Here is a 21,862-nt window from a genome sequence, read left to right as displayed (position 1 = left end):
CCCACAAGCCCCAGAGCAGCCAGACAGCCTCAGCTCCCCACCCCAGTCCCAGAGCGCTGGACAGCCTCAGCCCCTCCCCCCACCGCGGACCCCACAGTGGACACAACCCTTACCCCTCCCCCCACCGCGGACCCCCACCGCGGACCCCAAAGTTGATGCAACCCTTACCCCTCCCCCCACCGCGGACCCCAGAGCGCGCGCAGTCCCAGTCCCCCCAGGAGCGTGGTCCCACACTGGTGTTTGTGGGAAGGCCGATGGGCGACGAGAAGAACCCACCCAGATGGGCAGAGGCCGGTGGGAAGGGCCCGGAGATGGGTGGGTCTGATGGTGACTCGTGAGCTGTGTCCTGGGGTGACGGGCCAGACAAACGTTGGAGACCAGACCGCAGGGCTGGGGAGGGGATCGGCTTCCTCTGGCCTGGGGGCGGAACGGCTCCTGGCCTCTGCGCGGCTGGTTCCCCGTCACGTGCAGCTCTGCCTCTTCCGCATCCTCCTGGTGTCCCAGCTGCTTGGTCTTCTGGCCAGGCCGGGCTCGTGGTGGGCTCAGCCGGTGTCTGTCAGAGGAGAAAGGGCAGGAGCACAGATGAGAAGAGCACAATTGTCAAGGGGGAGACTCTGGAGCAGGGCAGGTTCCCCCCCATCCCCTCGCTCCTCTCTTGGCTAATGCTGTGGAATGCCGGCCACAGCAGGGCCTGGTTTCCTCAGAGGGGAGGGTGAATCTGTCGCCCGGCTCCGAGGGGCCGACTCCTCCCTGAACTGAAGCCTGAGGAAGCCCCACGCTGGGCTGAGTTGCCCTGAGTCAGGTTCCAGCCAATGCAGGAGGCAGGAGCTGGGCTGGTGAGTCTCAGAAGAGGCATCAGCACCTCCGAGGAGAACCAGCAACTCAGTCTGCTCAGTGTCGCTTCATGGCTTGGCCCTCTCCTCTGCCTGAGAGTGGTGCCAGGCCGCCCAGGCCTCAGCCTGCTCCAGTCCTGCTCCTGCTCCGGCCTCGTCCCTAGTCCTAGTGCAGCCCGGCTCGCAGTCCAGCTAAGCTCCCAGCTCTGCTTCTAGACGGTTCCAGGCCTGCACTTGACTTCTGGCTTTGGCTCCTGCTCTTAGCTCCTCTAGGCTCCACCGCCACCACTCCAACTACTAGGCCCCACTGCCACTGCTCCAACAACTAAGCCTCCCCCCCGCCCACCCCCATCTCAGACAGACAGGAATAATTCACATTTCTGCTTTCCATGTGTCTGACCCTGCATTGGTCAGCACCGGCTTCCCTCTCCCATTGTGCTGCCCAGGGCCCCGGCTTTGCGAGAGCCTCGGAACGTCTTCCCAGGTGTCTCTGGGCTGGACTCTGCTACGGGAGCTGATGTCCCTTGTGAATACCCAGCCCACGGCCCAGCCCCTGCTCCAAAGAGCTGCTCCCGTCTGTTGTACGTACCGTGGCAGGATGAAGAGTCCTTCTGTGTCGGTGCCGCTCCCTAATCAAAACGCACCCCACACGAGGTTTGCCAGCTTCTGCAGCCATTTAAAATGTTCATTCAGGACGATCGCTGTGGTCCTGTCTGATCTTAAAGGCACTTCCTGGAAAGCTGAAAGAAAGAGGAAATGGGTTGGAAACCTCACAGAGCTGCTGTCACAGGTGGCTGGGAAACCTTTGCTTCCGAATGGCCTTTGCCACGGGAACACGACAGCAACCGTAACTCTGGCATTTAGGTGCAGAGCCACAAAGGGGCTTCGGCTCCTAACTTCTACCGAATCCTTTGTGCATTTGTGCCGCCTTCAGTGCTCCAGAGGTGGCAGGGAAAGGTGTTTCCTGGGGGCCGCATGGGATGGCCTAGGAGCCGAGAACCCAACTCTGGGTGAAGGTCCCTGGCCTACAACCTCTCTAGTGGAGGGGAGCAGGTGGTGGAACTTTTTGTGACAGAGGGTAAGAATCCTTCTCCTCCTGCTAATGACTAGTCATCTTCAGTTCTGGCCGGCCTCCCTTGAGAGCCTTTGTGTTCTTATCCCCATTTTACAGGTGGGAAGGTGAGGCACAGAGTTGCTCCTGGGGGCTCAAATCTCCTGACTCCCATTCTTACATTGACCAGCAAGACCATTCTTCCCCCTTAAGCACTGTCCTCAGACAGAGACAGACACTGGGACAGCTGTGTTCAGGCCTCATACTGCCCACAGATGCACAAACGCCCAGAGCTGTTTCCTTACCTTCACACAGGCGGTAGATGCCATCTGCACTCACTGTCTCCGCCAACAGGTAGACGAAATGGTGGATGGTCTCTCCTAAACAGACAAGGAATACACCGGAGCTCAGGACTTTTCAACATCATCCCTGAAAATTGCTAAAGATTCAGCCATTCCCACAAGACAGCCCTTGGGAAATTCAATACCCGGCCCTTCGATGTGGCACGAAGCACATGGGAGAAAGCATCCGGCCCCAGAAGTGACTGAAAGGCCGATTGCAAAGGAGACTGAAATCGCATCTTGCTGGTTTCCTGGAGATGTGGCCAAAAAGTTGTGGGCAGGAGAAGTTGGAAGGGACCAAATGGCAAAGTGGCTCCCTCCAGCTTGCAGTAAATGTGAATTCTGGCCCACGCAGATCCCTGCTGTCGGATTCTGGTGCTTTTCAGGCTGGGTGCATTGATTTAAATCAAGTTTCCCACTGGTATTACTTCTCTAATTGCCTCAAACACTAGTGCAAATCTCCTCAGTGACAGATAGTAATTTATAGCTGGGAGTAGCATTTTACACCAGCTAAGAGAGCACCTTGTGTGTCATTCTGGTAGATAATCTGACTTCTGTTAATTTAGGAAATAGCACATGATCACCAGTGTTAAGCTGCAGACCTTGAAGCAGCATGTTAGGGATGGGAAGGACTAAATCATACACAAAAACACAATAGGGCTGATATTTTATTCAACTAACTCTTCCATGTTATATCCATGTTTCACATTTGCAGTTGCAGGAGGCTCCTGAGTTGCTGGCTGATGCTTGTCCTGAAACCCCTTTCGGTTCATGTTCATTTTTTATTAATTCAAACAGACGTGACCTCAGAACGCTAAATGTGCGGTGTCCTTACGACTTCTGCAGGGAGCTCTCCTCTTCCCCCCTCCCACTGGCATTGTGATGCAGCTCTTAAGCCAAGTGACCCAAAAAGCTAAGTTGTGCTTGGGAGACACTTAATTTTGCTGTAAGCCCACTGAAAGACGTATAGCAGGGGGACCTTTGGGAAAGCTGAGTTCTGCCTGGCCCAGGCTCACCACCAGACAAGCAGAGAAGAAAACATATCGGATCCAGGCTATGTCTGTCTGTACCCATGTGTCTCAGCAGGATGACAGACAATGAAAGCCCAGAACTGACAAGCAGGAAGAGATGCTGGTTAGGCTGGAGAGACTAGAGCCATTAATGCGATTGGATGAGACTGTCGGGATGGGCAGCACATGTTTGTGGTAACATCGTAACCTATTGAACTGATTGTTCAATGAAACTAGTGAAAATTCCCCCTGGTCCCAGAGAACAGAGTGGGAAGTGGAAAAGAGCTTTGAAGGAAGCAAGGGAAAAGCTCACGTGGGTTTGCTCTGCTTACCGATGAACAGGGCTGCAGAATGTCGGATGGACGGCTGGGAGCTTTCCAGATAGTTTAAAGCCTGGAACAGGAGCCTGGGGATGTTCCTCTCGTTATTCTCCATCTAGGAACAGAGCAGGGAGAAATGCTCAGTGCAGACAACGTGATCTGCCCACAGCGGGCAGGCCAGGGCTGCTGAAGCTCAGAGGGAGGGCAGAGCAAGAGCCAGTAGGAGCCCAGACGATGGAGCTTCCCCTCTCTGAAGGGCCGGATGGAGAGGGTGCCCTGCAGTCCCAGTGTCTAACCCCACAGGGCCTGCGGGGCAGCCGGGGAGTGGAGGGCAGGAGCAGGGTGCACAGCCGCTGTGCCCACCCCACAAGCAAAAGGGGCAGGACCCCACGGGAGCCCTTCTAGTAGGGGCTGCCTCTGATGTCCCTGCATGATGAGCGGAGTGGAGAACCCCCTGGGTGCTCGGAGGGTGGGGCTAGAAAGGTCTCCCTGAGCTCCCCACTCACTGCTCTGCGGGCCCAAAGAACACACCTACCAGGCACTTCCCGACGCACGGCAAGAGCTGCGAGGAGCCGTCCCAGGCCAGGCTGCAGAAGAGACTCTTTCGATTGGCCCAGCCGAGGAACACGGCGCAGCGGAAGAGGGTCACTTTGCAGCTCTGCAGCACAAGGGGAGAGCGAGGGGCCTCGCTGAGAGAGGGAGCGTCTGGGGCACGTCCCCTCCTCCCTGCTCCTTGGGCTCCTGCTCTCCCTGCCAGGGGAGGTTCCTGCCCCTTGTTCCCAAAGGGAGGCTGCTCAGGGGAGAGGCTGAGAACTGGCTGGCGAGAGCCGGACGGGATCTCCACAGCTCAGCCCTTCTGCGCAGAGACGGCAACGGCAGCGCCAGGCCGCTCTGGGATCCCCAAGGGTCTGAGCCCAGGGGCCCTCCCCTGTGGCCCCTGTACGTCCCCAGTGGCCCTGGCTGGGCAGGGGCTCTGGAGACGGGTTGGGCCCAGGGGACTCTGGCGCTTTGCTCTCTGGAAATACCGAGCGCGGCACTTACCAGGATCACGCTCTGCTCCTCGTCTGCCAGGTGGAGCAGCAGCGGGAGCAGGCAGCTGGTGAGTTCCTGCTGCACGGCCGGTTTGTCTGGGTCCTTCACCCCGCTCAGCATGGTGCCCAGCAGGGAAATGGCGGCTGAGCGGACACTGCCCCTCTCCTGGCAAAGACACGCGGGGCGGGGAAGCCGGTGAGAGCCGGGCCATGTCCCTGGCCACAGAGGCTGCTCTGGGCTCCCCTCCCAGGGCCCTGGGGCATGGCGCTCACCCCTGCCCCCTTGGGGAGCAGCAGGAGGCGGGGGAGGATCTGGGGACAGGAGGTTCGGGGGGGAGGCTGCAGCAGGGCTGGGAGCTTGGTGCTCAGGTTGGCCCAGAAGGGCTCTGCCAGGGAGGGGGCTGCGTCAGAAACTCCCCACCCATGGCAGGGGCCCCCTTGGATGCCGCGTGGCTGGCCTGAGGGGGGAAGGGGCTGGGCAGGGACATACCAGGGTGGCAGGGAGAGGAGGGAGGGGGAATGTGCTTCTCCGGGGTTCCCAGCCTTACGTGGTCAATGAGCGGGCGCAGGCTGGCTGCCATGTCCTGGGAGATGGAGCCAAGCCCCTCCCCGGCGAGCAGGTAGATGGCGTCTGCCGCCTCCGTCATGGCCTCCAGGACAGTCCTTGCGTCCATGGCACAGAACATGGCGATGGTCCCGGGCAGCTGGGCCCGTAACAACTGCCCCTGTGGGAATGCAGAAGGCAGCTCCCCACTGTCCTGGGACGCAGCCTGGGGCAGGAACTGGACCCTCCCTCCCCGTCGGCCAGACCCCAGGGACGGCCCAGCCCCCCAGCAGTGGAGAAAGTCCTTCTCCTGCCGCTCCGCCAGGTGCTTTGCACCCCTGGCCCTTGAGCAGAGCCTGCCCTGTCGCCTGCCGAAAGCCGCTCCAGGCCCCGCCCACCGAGCTCTGACCCTGCCCCCCGACTCCTCTGCCCTTGCCAAGTTTGGGCTTTGTTGCCCGACTCCCAGCCCCCCACTTCCCTGAGGGATGACCTGAGTCTCCTTCCCCGCCCCACTGCCTCCACTGACCATGCTCTGCCAACGCGCGGGAGCAGAGACACCCCCTCGCGCCTGGTTTGCTCAGTAACGCACCCCCAGGAACTGGGCGCTGGGAGCACCACAGGCTTCCTTGGTCCCCTGGTGTCAGATCGGGGCTCCCTGGGGCACCGCTGAGAGGCAAGTCAAAGGCAAACTCCTCAGAGACAGGGCGACTTACAGCCCACGACTGGGGCCCTCCCTCTGAGGCACCAAACCAGCCACACAGAGCACTGCTGTTCCCCACACTGGCTGGCCAGCAGTCACCCCAGCAAGCCCTGAGATGTGCCCTCACCTTCCCCGGCCAGAAGAGAACACTGGCCAGGCCTCGCAGACAGAGCCTCCGTATTGCAGGGTTGCTGTCTCGGGTCCATTCCATCAGGTGTTCCTGGAGGTCTGATTTGGTGACAGTACTGAGGATGGAAGGACTCTGGAGAAACTGGAAAGAGAAAATCAGCGTCAGGCTAAGGAGCAGAAATCTGCCTTTGGTCTGTGCCTGCCCCATCATCTTTGCCAACTGGCCACTTTCTGCTGCACAAAATCTCTGGAGTGAAGGAGCCAGTGGCTGGTGTTTGAAATGGTCCATTCCTAGAAGGGCAACTAATCCACAAGCGCCTGATGAACTCCAGGGACAGAGGACTCTCTGGGCACCGCTAAGCGTCCTGGGAAGAGCGCTGTGGCAGAGGAAAAAGAAACCCCCGGGGAAGGCGAGGAGAGAGGCCCGGGCTTGGGGTGCTGGAGAAACATCTCCTCTTGTCACATGTCCCAGGGAGGTGCATCCAGCCAGGAGCAATCTCACCCTGCCCCCCTCCACTCTGCCCAGTCCCGCTAGTATCTGTGTGGGCAGAGGAGCTGGCTGGCTGTGAGATTGCTGAACCGCTGGCCATGGGCCCCAGCTCCTATTGGCCCAGGAGGGGTCTGGGTACGTCTACACTACAGCGCTAGTTCGAACTAACTTAGTTCGAATTAGTTAATTCGAACTAAGCTAGTTCGAACTAGCGCATCTAGAACTAAAAACTAGTTCGAACTAGCGTTTTGCTAGTTCGAACTAGCGCGTCCACACTGATTGGACGCAGGGGGGCATTTAAGGGCAGCTGAAACCGGTTCTGGCAGGGCATCAGGTCAGCAGTTGCTTTGTGTGGCTGCTGTCTGAGGCTATCTGAGGCTCGTGCTTAAAGGGACCCCCCCTGGACAGCCGGTTCTCAGCTTTTCCTGCTTGCTTGCCAACCTCGCCGAGGGACAGCAAAGCGTCGGTCTCTGTGCCCGTCTGTGTCAGTGCTTCCCTTCGGGGGGGACTGCCGCAGGTGGCAACATGGAGCCACGGCTCGCCCTGCACCTTCTGGTGCACGTTCTGGACTTGCTACTGCAAGCCTGCCAGCAATGGCTCGAGGCTGCCTGGCACCACCTGGGGAACGTCAGCCCCCTGCCTCTCCGCCTGGCCGCCCTGGGGGCCGTGGAGGAGCCGCGGCGGCGCCCCGGCACCGGCGTGCCCCGCCGCATCTGGCGTCTGGACACCAGCAGCGACTGGTGGGACCGCATCGTCCTGGAGCGCTGGGACGACCGACAGTGGACCCAGAACTTTAGGATGAGGAGGGACACCTTCCTGGAGCTCTGCGAGTGGCTCGCCCCTGCCCTGCAAAGAAGGGACACTCGCATGAGGCCCGCCATCCCCCTCCAGAAGCGGGTGGCCATCGCCCTCTGGAAGCTCTCCACGCCGGACAGCTACCGATCCGTCGGGAACCAGTTCGGCGTGGGGAGATCCACTGTCGGAGCAGTGCTCATGCAGGTACGGCGCTCGTCGGCCACCGAGCCGGGGGGGAGGGGGGCTGCGAGGAGGGGATGGGCCGCCCCAGGGACAAAGGGGGGGGCGGGAGGAGGCGAAGGCGCCCCGCACCGGAGGGGTCGGGCTGTCCCGGCCGTACTACACGCCGCCAGGGGGGTTGCTTCCGGGAGTGGGGCGCGGGGCACTGCCAGGGCACGCACGCTCCCAGCCACCCGGGCGCCCCACTGATTGACGCTTTGCTGTGTCTCTCTCCGCAGGTGGTCAAGGCCATCAACCGGGTGCTGCTCCGCAGGGTGGTCCGCCTCGCCAACCCGGATGCCGTCATCCGGGGATTCGGCGCCCTCGGCTTCCCCAACTGCGGGGGGGCCATCGACGGGACGCACATCCCCATCCGTGCCCCGGAACACCAGGCGTCCCGGTACGTGAACCGCAAGGGGTACTTCTCCGTCATCCTGCAGGCCGTGTGTGACCACCGGGGACAGTTGACGGACATAAATGTGGGCTGGTCCGGCAAAGCACACGACGCCCGGGTGTACCGGAACTCCTCCGTGTGCCAGCGGCTGCAGGACGGGACCTTCTTCCCCGACCGCCACATCAGGGTCGGGGACGTGGACATGCCCGTCTGCCTGGTGGGGGATGCCGCCTACCCACTGCAGCCCTGGCTCATGAAGCCCTACACGGGACACCTCAATCCCTCCCGCCAGGCCTTCAATAACAGGCTGAGCAGGGCCCGCATCGTGGTGGAGGGGGCCTTCGGGCGACTGAAAGCCCGCTTTCGATGCCTCCTCACCCGTCTGGACCTGGCCGAGCACAACATCCCTCCCGTGGTGGCGGCATGTTGTGTGCTCCACAATTTGTGTGAGCGGAAGGGGGAGGCTTTCTTGCCAGCCTGGATGGCTGAGGCTGACCGCATGGCTGGACACTACGGTCAGCCCCGCACCGCCGCCGTCCGGGAAGCCCAGCGGGGGGCCATCCGGATCCGGGAAGCCCTGCGGGAGAGCTTCCAGGTGGAGGAGGAGGAGGACTGACCTCTCCCTGCATGCCCCACCGGGGCCTTCTTCCACCCTACCCCCCCCTTCCCCTTTCCCCTCCCTACCTACTGTCAAATAAAGACACCTGTTTTTCCAACAAAAACGTCTGTTTATTTCACAGAACTGGGGTGGGGGAGGGAGGAATGAAGGTGGGAGAAGGGAGGGGGAAACCTGGGACGAGGGAGCTGGAAGGGGAGGGGAGGGAAGGGAGGAAGGGAAAGGAAAGCTCAGGGGTGGGAGTCTGGGTGCCTCTCCCGTCTCGCCACACTGCGGGTCCGGGGGCGTCGGTGGGGAATGGTTGTGGAGGGGGGGGCAGAGAGGACAGGGGGTGTGGAGGAAGCAGGAGCGGAAGCAGGAGCGGAAGCAGGAGGAGCAGGGGGAGCAGGGGGAGCAAGAGGGGGAGCAAGAGGGGGAGCAGGGGGAGCAGGGGGAGCAAGAGGGGGAGCAAGAGGGGGAGCAGGGGGAGCAGGGGGAGCAAGAGGGGGAGCAAGAGGGGGAGCAGGGGGAGCAGGGGGAGCAAGAGGGGGAGCAAGAGGGGGAGCAGGGGGAGCAGGGGGAGCAAGAGGGGGAGCAGGGGGAGCAAGAGGGGGAGCAAGAGGGGGAGCAGGGGGAGGAGGAAATGGAAAGCGGTCTAGCAGGCTCTGGAGGTGGCCTCGCAGGGCACGGCCCTGCTCCTCCAGGGCCTCCAGACTCCTCTGGCGCAGCCTGAGGTCCTCCTGGACCCAGTGGTCCTGGAGACGGAGCTGTCGGTCCAGGAACCGGAGATGCCGCCTCTGGTAGTCCTCCTGGTTCCTGGCTGTCCTGCTTGCCCGGGCGCGGGCGGCTGCTGCAGGCGGTGTGGTGCGCCCTGCAGTCCCCGGTGCTGCAGCTGTGGTGCAAGAAGACCAGCGGTCAATTACCCCAGGGGCCCAGGTGTGTGAAACCCAGCTCCCCTCTGCAAGGCCAGGGCCCCTGCAGGATCCCCAGCTGCTGCTCCGTAGTGGGCAAGGCCCAGGCGCACGGTCCCGGGGCTCCCTCTCGCCCCAGCCCCCCGTACACATAAGGGGAACACGAGGGTACTCACAGGTGGACGCCTCCCCGGCCTCTGATGATGCAGGCGAGCGGCTCTGTGGGGTGCCTCGGGGGTCCCGGGTCCTGGGAAGGCTGGCGGCAGGCTCCTGGCTCTCAGAGCCCTCTTCCTCCTCCTCCGTGTCCAGGAGCGGTCCCTCTGCCCCGGGGTCAATCACGTCCCGGGGGGCAGGGACGGCATGAGGCCCCAGGATGCGGTCCAGGGCATGGAAGTGGGGGCAGGCCTCCGGGTCAGCCCCTGGCAGGCAGGCCCGGGAGTAGGACTGCCGCAAGTCTTTAATCTTGCAGCGCACCTGCTCCCGGCTGCGCTGGTGGCCCCTGGCGGCCAGGCTGGCAGCCATGCGTCCATAGACGGCCGCGTTCCGGTGGCTAGTGCGGAGATCGTGGACATTTGAGGCTTCCCCCCAAACCTCGATGAGGTCCACGATCTCCGCACTTGACCAGGCGGGCGCCCGCCTTTTGCGCCCCCGGGCAGGCTCCCGGGAGCCGCCAGGCTGGTCGTGGGGAGCAGTGGAGGGCTGGGAGCCCTCGGATGGCTGGCTCATGGTGTGGCAGGTGCAGGCTGTGCAGGCACGGGTGCTGGCAGCCTTGCAACTGGCACAAAGTGAGTAGCCAGCCCGTGGCCCTTTAAGGGCTCCGGGGCCGGGAGGGGGGCAATAGAGTTTCCCTGGTGTTGGCCAGAGTGGCCACCAGGGAAACCTGGGAAGCCTTAGCCTCCCACTAGTTCGAACTAAAGGGCTACACAGCCCTTAGTTCGAACTAGCTAGTTCGAACTAGGCGTTAGTCCTCGTAAAATGAGGTTTACCTAGTTCGAACTAAGCGCTCCGTTAGTTCGAATTAAGTTCGAACTAACGGAGCGCTAGTGTAGCGCATAGGAAAGTTAGTTCGAACTAACGTCCGTTAGTTCGAACTAACTTTCTAGTGTAGACATACCCTCTGAGCTGCTCTGCACAAGCCCACGTGTGCCAGGCCGCTCTGGACTCTCACCTCGGTGCAGAAAGTCAGGGCGATTTCTCTCAGCGCCTCCTCCTCCTCCCGACTCTGCACGATGGCGATGGCCTCTCTGAGAACCACAGGGACCTGTGGGTTCAGGTGCTCGACCATGGTTCTGGAAGAGCAAAGGGAAAGTCCCCAGGATTACCAAAGGGAGAGACAGTCCCTCCCCCATTGCGGGGCTGAGAGGGCCGGCTGGGGCAGAGGAGGATCTCCCGCCCAACTCCCATTGCCCAGACAGGCCGCAGGAAGAGGAAACTTGAGACTCCTACCTTGCGATCAAGCCCACCCCTCGGGAGAAGTGATGGCGGGAGGCGATCATTTCCCAGCCCTGCTGTAACTGGATACTGGCAAATTCCTTCCAGTATCTGGGCATAGAAAAGAGGGTCTTCACGGCCTCCAGGGACGTGCTAAACTCAAAAAAAAAATTTTAAAAAAAATCCTGGTGTCAGAAATCTACTGCAGCCCAACCCGCTCAAGGCCTGGGGCACAAGGCATGGTCAGCAGTAGCCGGCCTCCCCCGGGATGGACCCAGCACCCTGTCGGGGCTCACTGAGGTTTTGGCAGGTGGCGACACTGCAGCTTCTGCAGATGCTCGGTGCCCTCACTCCTAATGGTCCAACACCTGATTCTTCGCTGGGGCCAGCACCAGGTCACTGGGCACATGGGCCAGATCCTTAGTTGGTGCGAGGGAGCAAAACTCTGCCCGTTTGCAGCAGCTGAGGTGCCTTCGGGCTCCCCGGCTCCCCCCAGGGGAGTCCACACGGAATCAGCTTCATGGTCCCTCTTGCTCCTGCCTGCCTGTGACACGGCCCCCCTGCCGGGCCGGGCCCCAGTGCTGCCGGCCTTGCTCTCTCTGCATGTTCTCTGGTGACCCTGCCCTGGGCTGGGGCCTTGTGGAGCCGAGGCCCTAACACTTCGGCAGGTGGCGCATGGGGAGGTACCGACGTGGTCCCTGCCTGTGCTGGGAAGGAGCAGGCCTGTGGGCGGGGTCAGAGGAGCAAGTGTGACTCACAAGCACACGGGTGCCCAGCACCGCTCCCCCCAGACAGACCTGCCCAGAACTGTGCCTGGGCTCCGCAGGGGCCGTGTGTGACCTGCGGGTGCAGCAGATCAAATCTGTTCTTCCCCTTCCCCTGCCGTTACCTCAAGGGGCTGAGGCGGCTGGATCCCTCAGGGCTGGATTTCTGGCTGGCCGTCCAGGTCCCTGGCAGGCGCAGGTCCAGCACGTGCTGCACCTGCCTGACGCAGAGGAGGAGCAAGTGGGGAAACATTTGCAAGATGGCTTCTCGGTATCCCCACAGGAAAAAGATCTCATAGAGCGTGTCCATAGCCTGGAGTCAGAACGAGACAGAAAAGTCACTGAGCTGTCCCCACCTCCCATCCGCTCCCAGGGCATTTTGCTGTCATGATGGTGCCGTTTCTCACATCCTTGTGGCTTATGAGGAAGGAGGGTTAGTTCCTCGGGGGGAGGGGAGATGTGATGGCCCCTGACCCGTCTTCCATTGCTAGAATGGGCGCAGAAGGGAACCTCTTGGAAAGATTAGAAGAGTCCGGCTGACATTATTCCCCATTATCTCTCTCCATGGCCTAGACCTCGCCCTTCGCCTTCCGAGGCCTGACTGGAGGGGGTGACACCATCATGAGGGGACCCAAACTTCTAGGCGCATGTACAGGGCATCCCACGATCCTTCTGCTGCCTGAGTAACTCCAGTGCCACAAGCAGCAGGGAGCCGGGGGGATGCCGGGAGGTCGATCCAGTTTCAGTCCAGACCCCACGTTGCTCCCGGTGACTGGCTTTCCAGGAGGTCCCGGTTTGCAGGTCCTTGTTTTCACTCCCCCATCATGCAGGGCTGCTTGTGTGTTCTGGGCCCAAGGTAGCAACTTATCCTTGTGTCGAGGATCATCTTCCATGAACTTCCATGGCAGTTTTGTGTCTCGTTGAATCCCTCTTCTCACCCACCTGTCTGTGGGGGCAGACCGAGGCTCTAGGGGTGTGAATGTTCGAGAAGCAGCATAGCTCTGTCATGAGATTTCAGGTCACATTAGGCCCTTGGTCTATTAAACGTCTCTCACAGTAGCCCGACCCTCGCAAGCACCTTCAGGAGTTCGTTGGCAATAGCAGCTCGTGAGGGGACTGTCTTGGGCACCGGGTAGCATTGTTAGGATTGAGTTTTTTTCTTTTTTATTTCTTATTTTAGGTATAGTAACGTAGCAGTAATATAGCAATATAAGGCATATGTATATTAATATACATGTAATAGTTTACAAATCAAGTCCTTTCAGTTGAAGGTCTATTTTCTTTGTTCTGAAGTAGAAAACCAGTTCTGGGTATTTTGGCTGTGTTAGTAAGATTAGAGGAATTCTGCGAATGTTGAAGGCCAAGCTGTAATTGTTTAATTTACAATGGTTTTGCTTTTCCATGCAGATCTGTAACCCCGGAGACTTGCGCATGTAAGAAGTGTGAATGTGTTGAGACAAGATGCAAAGTTATATGGCTTTAGAACCAGATGGTCAAAGGAGGGGGTTGAGCGAGTGTGAGCGAAGTCCTGAGGATGAGACAACCTGACTGCAGAGGAGTCATCTATAACCACCAATGCGTACCCCTACTCATGAGAAGATTGAATAATTGGCAGATTGACGAGCCTTGAGCGAAGCAAGCCCCCCGAAAGGACGATTGACAACAGGATGAACCTTCAAGAGATGTTCTGGGAACACTCACATCTAAAGATAACATTCCGGTCACAAGCGGACAGAGCGAGATCCATGGATTTTAACAAGAAGAAGGAATATATAAAGCAGGGTGCTTTGCTATGGAACTTTGCGTTCCTCTGCCACACTATCTGGAGAGGAGTATCGGATCGATCGACCGACAAGGCCCTGCTCCCCCCTGTGCTCAATCTACCTGGACACTAGATGGACACAGACTCTGGACTGGTAACCATATCATCTGGCAGAACTGTGTATGCATGATGTTTTGTGTCTGTTTGAAAAGCATATGCAACTGTTGTATTCTCAATCAATGCGGCGTACTGCCTTTCCCCCTATAAAAGGTCTCGTTGCTTCGATTAAGCATAACAGCATAGCCCACTAGCACGGAGGTGGACTAATGGTCCATCCTGCTCTTCTAGAAGGGTTCCACCAGATCTAAGCCAATCTTCTCACAAGGTGTCCCTGCCAGGGATAAGGGCATCAGTGGTCCTGCATTGATCACTATTGGGCTGCTTTTCTGGCACTCAGGGCACGTGCTTCCTCCCCAGCCAGAAAACCTGCCGGGCCACTCTCTGTAGAGTTTTCTCTCTCCTGAAGGGTCTGGCCCAGGGCACTGCACGTCCCAGGCACAACAACTCCTGGCAGAACCGTCACGGGAGCAGTAGTTGGCAGATGTTGGTCTTGGTCAGTGGGTGCTGGACCCGGCGATTAAGAAGGTCCTTGCTGATCTCAAACCGGGACCCTGGAGCCAGCACTGAGGTTGACCATCTCCCTGGCTTGTGTCTGCCCTTTGCTGCCAGGCCTTGGAGGGTTGGGTCACTCCTTTGCTCTTGGAGAACATCCCCCCAAGATCCCAAACTACTTCACCAGGGTCAATGGGAACTTCTGCCGGGTCGGGTTCGAATCCTCCCGCCCCATTTAGAGGGACCCCGACCGTGCTGCTCGTTTGACTCCCTCAGATGCCCCGGCTTGGGGTCTGGCTTCCCTGGCTCCTCTGAGGCCACATAGTCCTCAAGCAGGGAGACAGTTTCAGCGAGGGGCACCGGGCGGTGTCGCTGCGCCTATTCCTGCCTGCCCCCGGCAGGATCCGTGTCACGGGCGCAATCACAGAAGACTCCTTGGGGGCGTTTCCCAGAGCGCTGGCAAAGCCGCTGACACTCGCTTCTTGGCACTCAAGAGCTTCTCGCTACACTGTCCTGCTGGGCCAGGTCTCCTGGTCTCCCCCAGCCAAGGCACAGAGCACAGACCCTCCCCCGCCCCTAGAGCTATACAGACATTGAGTCTATTCTGGTCTGAGGTCACAACTGTTTACACAACGCTTGATAGGAAACAAAAGTGATTTTATTAAGCACAAGCTGTGGGATTTATGTGTTTGCAAGTGAGAAAGGGCAGAGCAAAGTGAATTACAAATGTCAAATAAGAAGAAACGCATTCGTAGTTTTAACACACACTCGAGCCTCTTACAAACACACCCTCCAACTGTTCTTATTGGGGTTAAACCTCCCAGCAAGGGCAGGTCTCTGTGTTTAAGGATAAGTCATTTGATGGTGGACGCTCCCCCCAAAGTTAGTAAATCTGTGACTCTGGGGAGTGTTGTAAGCAGTGACTGCAAAGACCAGGCTTCATTTTTTTTAAGTTTTCTTTCAGGTCCCCACGTTCTGTGCTCAGAGTGGAGATCAGCCCTGGCATGTGGTGTCCCGACCCTGCACTGGGGCTGCAGAGGTGAAGCCTGGCTGCCTAGCAGAGAAGGTCGCACCCCCACAGGCGTGCTGGGCGGGCTCCAGCTGGAGGTAGCTAGAAAGGCCGGTGGAGCAGCTCAGACAGGGCTGAGGCCTAAGGGGGCAGAGGTGCCGCTGGGGCTCCCGAGGAGAAGCGCAGCTGCACCCGGACGCCGTCATCGGTCATCAGGGAACCGCAGCAGAAGCCCCGGTTTGGAGGAAAGAGATGGCGCACAGGATGGGAGAGAAGCTGGCAGGAAGCAGCCCAGGGCGGGTAGTTGAACCCCGGGTGCTCGGCGTCTTTCGGCTGGATTCCCCACCCAGCTAGTGGTGCCCCACTCCAACGCTGACAGAGTGCACTGGGACCCGGTGGAGAGGGTGGCCTGGGTCCCCCTGCCCCTCCACACCAATCCCACCAGGAGTTCTAACACACGTCTGGCTGCTAGGCCTGTGTGAAGGGAGCTGCCCTGTTGATTTGGAGCACAGGGAGTTAAGCCCTGTGTGCAGGGAGCTGCAGGGTTGATTTGGAGCATTGGGACACACACGGGGTTGAGCTCCAAGAGAGGGGCCTCCGTGTTCGTTGGCAAATTCGCTACGTGACAGCTCCAGTCTCACTTACGGCCAGAGACACGCTGCGGCTCCTCTCCTCCCGGTGGCTCTTCCGGAGCTTGTCCAGCAGCTGGTGCAGCACGTGCCGGGAGAGCTGTGCTTCTTCCCCCAAGGCCTTCCACAGCTCCCTGGCACCTCTGCAAGGTCAGAAACCGAAATCAGAGCGTCCCTGCTTGCCCCCCCTTGTGTCCCCAGGGAGAGGCTGGGAAGGCCGGCGGGAAAGGGGGCCCTTAGAGGAGACGCCCGGGGGCTGGGAGGCTGAGGCGGGTGAGTCCCTTCCGCGAGCTCTTCATTTATTCCCTTCCCCAGAGGCCTCATTGCTCCTGCAGCCTGTGCCGCTGCTTCCAGTAACTGCCCTGGGGCTGCGCACAGCGTGACACCACCCAGCCCAGCCTGCACCAAAGGCTGCTCGGTGACACCAGGCTCAGAGGAATCTGCCTGACGCCAGTGAAGTCCCTCTGCCTGGACGGGCTGGGACTAAGACCCAGCTTGGGCCCAGTGTCTTGTAGCAGCTCCGTGCTGAGGCTCTGCTCCTCCTGCAGTGCGGGGAGCGGGTAAGACACCGAATGGGACCAAAGCGGGAGGTTCAGGAGCTTGGCCCTGGAGATTGTGCTGCCCAGGGTGGGGGAGGTGGAAGGTTTGACACCTGGCGAGGGCCCCGTTGGATGCCCAGGCATGTGGGCTGCAAAACTTGCCAACTGTCTACACTGGCCGTTTCAATTTGCACAAGAGCACTGACAAAATCAGTGCTTCTTGCGCAAATACTTTGATGCTCCCACTCTGGGATAAGCCCCCTTGCACAAGAACACTTGCGCAAGACGGCCAGTGTACACAGGCACTTCACTTTTTGCTGAAAAAAGCCCCGATGGTGAAAATGGCTCCATCCCTGTGGCCTGCCAGGCCTTTCCCGCGCTCTACCCTGGAGGAGGAGGGGAGGAGCAATCAGGGGCTGAGGTGATAACAGCCTCTCCCTACCTGTCCCATGGCGGCGCGTGGGCCACACAGGCTGGAACCACGTCCCGGGGGTGGGCGCGAGCCAGCAGGGCGATGGTTCCCAGCGCGGCTCTTCTGGCTCTGGGGTCCTCGACGTCGTCCAGCCAGGTGAAAATCTTTCCCACGACGTCTCCCACCTGGAGGCAGCCAGAAAGCTGAGGGGGGGATTGCTCAAGAGCGGCCTCCTGCCAGGTCACCCCTCCTGGCAGACGGCGCTTGGAGAAGGGCAGGAACGTCACCAAGTCAACGAGCCGCTCTTGGTCCCAGGTCCCCGTGTGGCACGCGGGTAGAATTCCTGCCTCCCCAGAGGGCGATGGAGCTTAATTGATCAGGTCAGTGACTGATGCTCACACCTCCTAGGAAGGGGCTGTAGAAATGGACTCGGGCAGAGCCCTCCCTGCACCAGTCTAATTCCCGGGGGGGGGGGCACCGGAGCCAGTGGGGCCGGGCAGCAGGATCACACGTCAGAGGCACCGGGGCAAAGTGCAAAGCCAAATGGTTCCTGCTGCACCGGTGGGTCACACAAGGGCCCTGCAGGGCACGTGAGGAAACCCCGTCCGCTCCGGGAGCCCAGCGTGGCGGCCCCTCGGCAGACTCTGTCAGTGCCGCGCTCCAGGGCGGGGCTGTGACCCACCTGCCGTGGGGCTGGGCTGGCCCCAGGGACGTGTCCAAGCTCCAGCGCACAGAGCTCTGGAAACACCTGCCCACCCCAGCACCGAATGGAAAGGGGCTGAGCCGACCTGCCAGACTGTGACCCTGTGCCCCAGGGCCGGTTTCCTCCGAGCCAGTTCTCCCAGCCCCTCTCCCCACACGCCCCTGCCCCTCGCCGGGCGTCTCTTACTCGCTCCATGCGGGCGCTGTGCTGGGACACGGTGGCTCTCAGCGCCTCCTCCGCCGCCTGAAAGCTCTCCAGGGCGGGGGCCGTCAGAGCCTTCACGGCTGCCAGCAGCAGGGCTGTGGGCTGGGCTGAGGCAGGGGGCTCCCCGAGGGTCTGCAATGAACAGGGGCAGAGCCTGTAGGGACTGAGCATTTCCACTGGGCAGCTGCCCTGGGACACTCGCTCCCTGGGGGCTGGCAGGGCCTAGTGAGCATGGAGGAGCCTGCTGAGACCTTTGATTGAGCAGCCTCCCCCGGTGCCAGGCGAGGGTTTGGAGTGCTCTTGCAGAGCCCTGCTTCCACCCTCGGCGTGGTGCTCCCACAAAGCCCCCATATTACACGGCTTTGCTCCAGGGAGCTGGTCACACGTAGGAGTGTTTCCTTTGGTCCCTGAGCCGGAGAGGGGGGGGGGGGGGGGGGCGATCTCCTCTGAGAGACACCGGCTCCGGCACATAGACACTCGCCCCGCAGGGGATGCTTCCCATTGGCTCAGTCACAAGCCTCATTACCATAGTCATGTGGGAGCTGCTCTGTGCTAATGGGATGGGCCGGCGGTCTGGCTCCTCCTCCTCTTCGCTCCCTTCCGCCCCGTTGGGCGTCTTCTGGGAGAGCTCGTTCTCCACCCCTGGAGCAGAGGAGACGCGCTGGTTTGAATGTGTTACCCCTGGGCGACAGCAGGACACTGGGCCCAGAGCCCTGACGTGACTTGCCCAGGGTCACACAGCAAGGTGCTTGCAGGGCCGAGCAGAGAGCGCCGCTCCCATGACTCTCAGCTGGGGGCTCTCCCCACTGGGCTTCCTCTCCCCTAGGGGCAGAGTCTCTCCCACGGTGCGTTCTCCTCTCCCCGGCCCTCGCCCCCTTCCTGCAGTGATGGGAACAGGCCTCGTTTCCCGTGTGACACCCCAGGAAGTGATGGCCCAGCCCAGCCCAGTTCCCAGTTGAGAGCTGCTGCGACCTTTGGACGGGGTGACCCCTGGTCCCTTTTTAACGGTTCTGTTCCCTTCTCTCCAGCAGCTGCTGCTGGCGCAGGGGGTTGGAGCTGCCCCTCGGCTCCCATCCAAGGGTCCCTGGAAGCTGCGTGCGAATCCCTTTCCTGATTGGCTGGGGAAGGACAATGGGGCACTCGCTCTCTTGTGGTGGAGGAGGGTGTCCTGCCTCCAGCCTCCACCCCGGTCCCCCCACCCTTCCCAGCCCCCTGCAGGGTCTGTACTGGCTGGGGGAGCAAATCAGGGAGCCAGGACGTACTTGGGGGATCATGTGACCCAGACCATGCTGAAGGGGAGGAGGGATCAATTGTGCTGCATTGGCTGCCACCGCCCACAGGGGGAAGCTGGGGAGGTTACAGGCGCCTTCAGATCAGGCCAACTTCTCTACTTTGCTCCAAGTGTTCCCTGCCCGGTGAACTGCTAACAGGGCAGCAGCCTCCCTCGCACCCTCCTCCTCCCCTGCCTCCCGTTGGGGAATTGGCCCAGCAGGGATCCTGTTTTCTCCCGTTACACTCCCCTGATGATCATTCAGTTCTGTTTATTCTCTGCCTGCTCCTTTGCCCCTGCTCTCCCCAATTCACACCCAATATATTTTCTTCCACACTCACGGACTATGCCTGAGTCAAAATGTGTATTGTGGCTCCCCAAGCCATTTCCAGGAGAGGCTGGGTGGCCTGCTGGGGAGAATCGAAGGGGGGTGGGGACTACCTTGAGCCTGCTGGGCCCAGCTCCCAAAATAGAGGATCCAGGCAGAGAAAGATGACTGGAGCTATAACACGGGGCTGGGAGATGTATAATCAGTAAGAAAGGAAACATTATTAGTCAAAATCAAAATAATTAAGCAAAGCGGCTGGGGCGGGAGTTGGGGTTAGGATTCACCCCTCCACTGTTCCAGCTGCATGGAGAGCAGAGGGAGACAAGAGAGGACCAGAGTTCAAGAATTCCTAAGGGCCAGATTTCCGTACAGTAGATTTGTATGACCTGCCCTAGCTTTTGGGGTAAGGCCAAGATGAGGGGCTTGGTGTGTGGGAGGTGGCTGCCAGGGCATGGGATAAGGATAGTGGTGCAGGAGGGAGTAAGGGTGGAAGTGTGGGTGGGGGGTAGGGTGCTGGAGTGGCCTGGGACTTTGGGTGCTGGCGGCAGCGAGGTCTGAACAGGAGGGAAGGTGCAGGAGCCGCCTGGGGTAGGGTATCTGGAAGGGAGGGAGGTGCCGGACTAGGCTGGGGATGCCAGACCCCCAGAGAGCTGTGCCCTGCCATTGTCTGTTCTTCCCACTTCAGGGAGGGACCTGCCCCCCTCTGCCAGAGCGTCTGGCACTCGATGGATTCCAGCCTCTGAGGAGCCCATCGCTGTCCCATGAGACGGCCCTAACGCTCAAGGCTTGTACAGTGACTGGGGTCAGTGTCCCTCACATGCTCCCCTCTCACCGGGTGGGCTGTATCCTCACCTGTGAGATCCAGCTGGTCTTTGCCTGGGCTCTCCGGTGGTTTCTCCTCCTCTGGCTCCTCCTGCTTCTCCACTCAGTTCTTCTTCCTCTTCTTCCTCTTCTTCAGGGAGAAGCGTGTCCACCGCCTGGGAGAGGAAGCTCTTCTCTCCTCCTCAGCCTCTGCCAGGGAGCTGCCACTCTGGCTGCAGGCATAGAGTCTTCTTATGCCTGACAGGATCTTCCAGGAGCCTCTGGTTCTCTTGGGCTCCTCTGGCAAGGCCTGCTCCTGCGGGCTGAGGCCGGCGCATGCCTCGGCTGCTGCAGGTTGGACCACCACCCGGAGCACTCGGCTATGTCTGTGCTCCCTTGAGGTGAGTCTTTCAAAGAAGGAACACAGCCTGGAAGAAAAAGAAGGAGCCAATGGATTTTTCTGCCCTGGAAAGGCAAGACATTAATCTGCCCAGGATTCAGATACAAGAGTGCTCTATTGAAACCATCCGCTTCTCTAAGAGCCAGAACTGGTCCATAGAACCCAGTCAAAGGTGAAGACACATGGGGCTGTGGGTGACAGGAATTCTTGTGGGGAATTTCTAGGGTCTGTGTGGTGCAGGAGCTCAGACTCGGGGAGCAGGGCTGTGCCTTCTGGCCTTACAGCCTGGGACTCTAGGAGCTGATGACCCTCAAGCTATAGAAGTGGCTGAAGTTCATCCTCCATTTGCTCTTAATGGGCTTTGGGCCTGCAGTCGCCGTCCTACTGGTGGAAGGGAAGCTGTTGCTAGTGGTGGGTTCAGTGGGGGTAGGAGACTGAGCCTGGCATCTCTCTGCTGTCCCCAGGGCTGGTTGTGGGGCCCGGGTGGCATGGTGGCTTCTGAGCTGCTCCCAGGGAGGGGCCATGTGGGTTAACTAAGTTAACATTACTGCTACTCTATACTGTACAGGATTTGGATTTGGATTTGTTATTTTGGGAAGTCAACAAAGAGGCAGAAGAAACTTGCCTATCTAACTGGAAGTATTTTGGATTCTAGCTGTGATTCACTGGGTAGTGCCTTTCTGAGCTTCAGCAGATGACATCCTGATAGTTACTATCTATTAGAAGCTACAACAGCAAATAGTAATTGTTCAGTGAAATCAGATGTATTATAGATTGTTCTTAAGCAGTTCTGAATCTCACTGGGCCTCAGAAACTGATCCGTTTGGAGTCAGTTTTGCTTTGTACAGACTTGCAACATGCTTTTGTGAAATCCTCCTGAGTGTTTTATACTTGATTTGCCTTTGGTGGCAAAACTCAGTGAGCTATTTCCTTCTTTTCAGGCTGGTGTTTTGTATCATGTGCTACTAACCCTTCCACTAACGCTCCAGAGAACTGTTATGTTGTTTTGAATAAGGGAGAGAAGGAATCACCCCCGAGGCACCCATCTGTTGCCCTGACATGTCATCTGGGGAGGTATGCCGCCTGCCAGGGGCCCATATCCCAGACATTACAGAGGCATTGCTGAGGAATATCCAACCTCCTGACTATTACCCCCTGCTTCTCATCCATGTGGGCCCTAATGGCACTGCAAGGTGTGACCTTGAGAGGAGCAAGGGTGACTATGGGGCTGTGGGAGCACAGGTGAAGGAGTTTGGTGCACAGGTGGTGTTCTCCTTAGTCCTTCCTGTCAATTTTCGGGGCCCAGGCAGAGACAGGTACATCCTGGAGGTGAGTGCCTGGCAGTAAAGATGGTGCCACCAAGAGGGCTTTGGCCTCCTTGACCACAGGATGCTGTTCCAAGAAGAAGGACTGCTGAGAAGATATGGGGTTCACCTTTCGAGGAAGGGGAAGAGAGTATTTGGTCACAGAGTGGCTAACCTAGTGAGAAGGGCTTTAAACTAGTTTTGATGGGGACAGGCGGCCAAAGCCCACAGGTAAATGAAAAACATGGAGACCTGGGAGATGGGTTGGAAATGGGTGAGAGCATGGGCTATAATAGCAGGGAGAAAGGAGGGACAAGGCAGAAGTGAGGCG

General features: G+C 59.4%; 3 protein-coding genes across 4 annotated transcripts; all 3 read right to left on the bottom strand.

Annotated features, from left to right (window-relative positions):
- Window positions 1-150: 150 nt before the first annotated feature.
- On the bottom strand, window positions 151-5,495 carry LOC142823170 (maestro heat-like repeat family member 5). The gene is made up of 7 exons (XM_075913756.1): window positions 5,135-5,495; window positions 4,597-4,752; window positions 4,091-4,213; window positions 3,568-3,670; window positions 2,190-2,264; window positions 1,423-1,573; window positions 151-553 (listed from the first exon to the last, which is right to left on the bottom strand). The coding sequence occupies exons 1-6, from the start codon at window positions 5,270-5,272 to the stop codon at window positions 1,467-1,469; spliced, it is 702 nt and encodes a 233-aa protein (XP_075769871.1). The 5' UTR covers window positions 5,273-5,495; the 3' UTR covers window positions 151-553; window positions 1,423-1,466.
- Window positions 5,496-8,565: 3,070 nt separating this feature from the next.
- LOC142823153 (uncharacterized) lies at window positions 8,566-10,365 on the bottom strand. Its single transcript, XM_075913712.1, has 2 exons — window positions 9,540-10,365; window positions 8,566-9,344 (listed from the first exon to the last, which is right to left on the bottom strand). Exons 1-2 carry the CDS (start codon window positions 10,087-10,089, stop codon window positions 8,704-8,706), a joined length of 1,191 nt encoding a protein of 396 aa, XP_075769827.1. The 5' UTR covers window positions 10,090-10,365; the 3' UTR covers window positions 8,566-8,703.
- Window positions 10,366-11,657: 1,292 nt separating this feature from the next.
- On the bottom strand, window positions 11,658-18,592 carry LOC142823175 (maestro heat-like repeat family member 5). 2 transcript variants are annotated; one of them, XM_075913768.1, is made up of 5 exons: window positions 17,955-18,592; window positions 17,411-17,560; window positions 16,552-16,706; window positions 15,587-15,713; window positions 11,658-11,871 (listed from the first exon to the last, which is right to left on the bottom strand). In XM_075913768.1, the coding sequence occupies exons 1-5, from the start codon at window positions 17,961-17,963 to the stop codon at window positions 11,680-11,682; spliced, it is 633 nt and encodes a 210-aa protein (XP_075769883.1). In that variant the 5' UTR covers window positions 17,964-18,592; the 3' UTR covers window positions 11,658-11,679. The 2 variants fall into 2 exon arrangements, with proteins under 2 accessions (XP_075769883.1, XP_075769882.1); XM_075913767.1 differs by lacking the exon at window positions 17,955-18,592 and having other exon boundaries at window positions 17,411-17,828.
- Window positions 18,593-21,862: the final 3,270 nt, after the last annotated feature.

This window comes from Pelodiscus sinensis, chromosome 32, assembly GCF_049634645.1.
Source record: "Pelodiscus sinensis isolate JC-2024 chromosome 32, ASM4963464v1, whole genome shotgun sequence".
NCBI lineage: Eukaryota > Metazoa > Chordata > Testudines > Trionychidae > Pelodiscus > Pelodiscus sinensis.
This window is presented reverse-complemented; position numbering and strand designations above follow the sequence as displayed.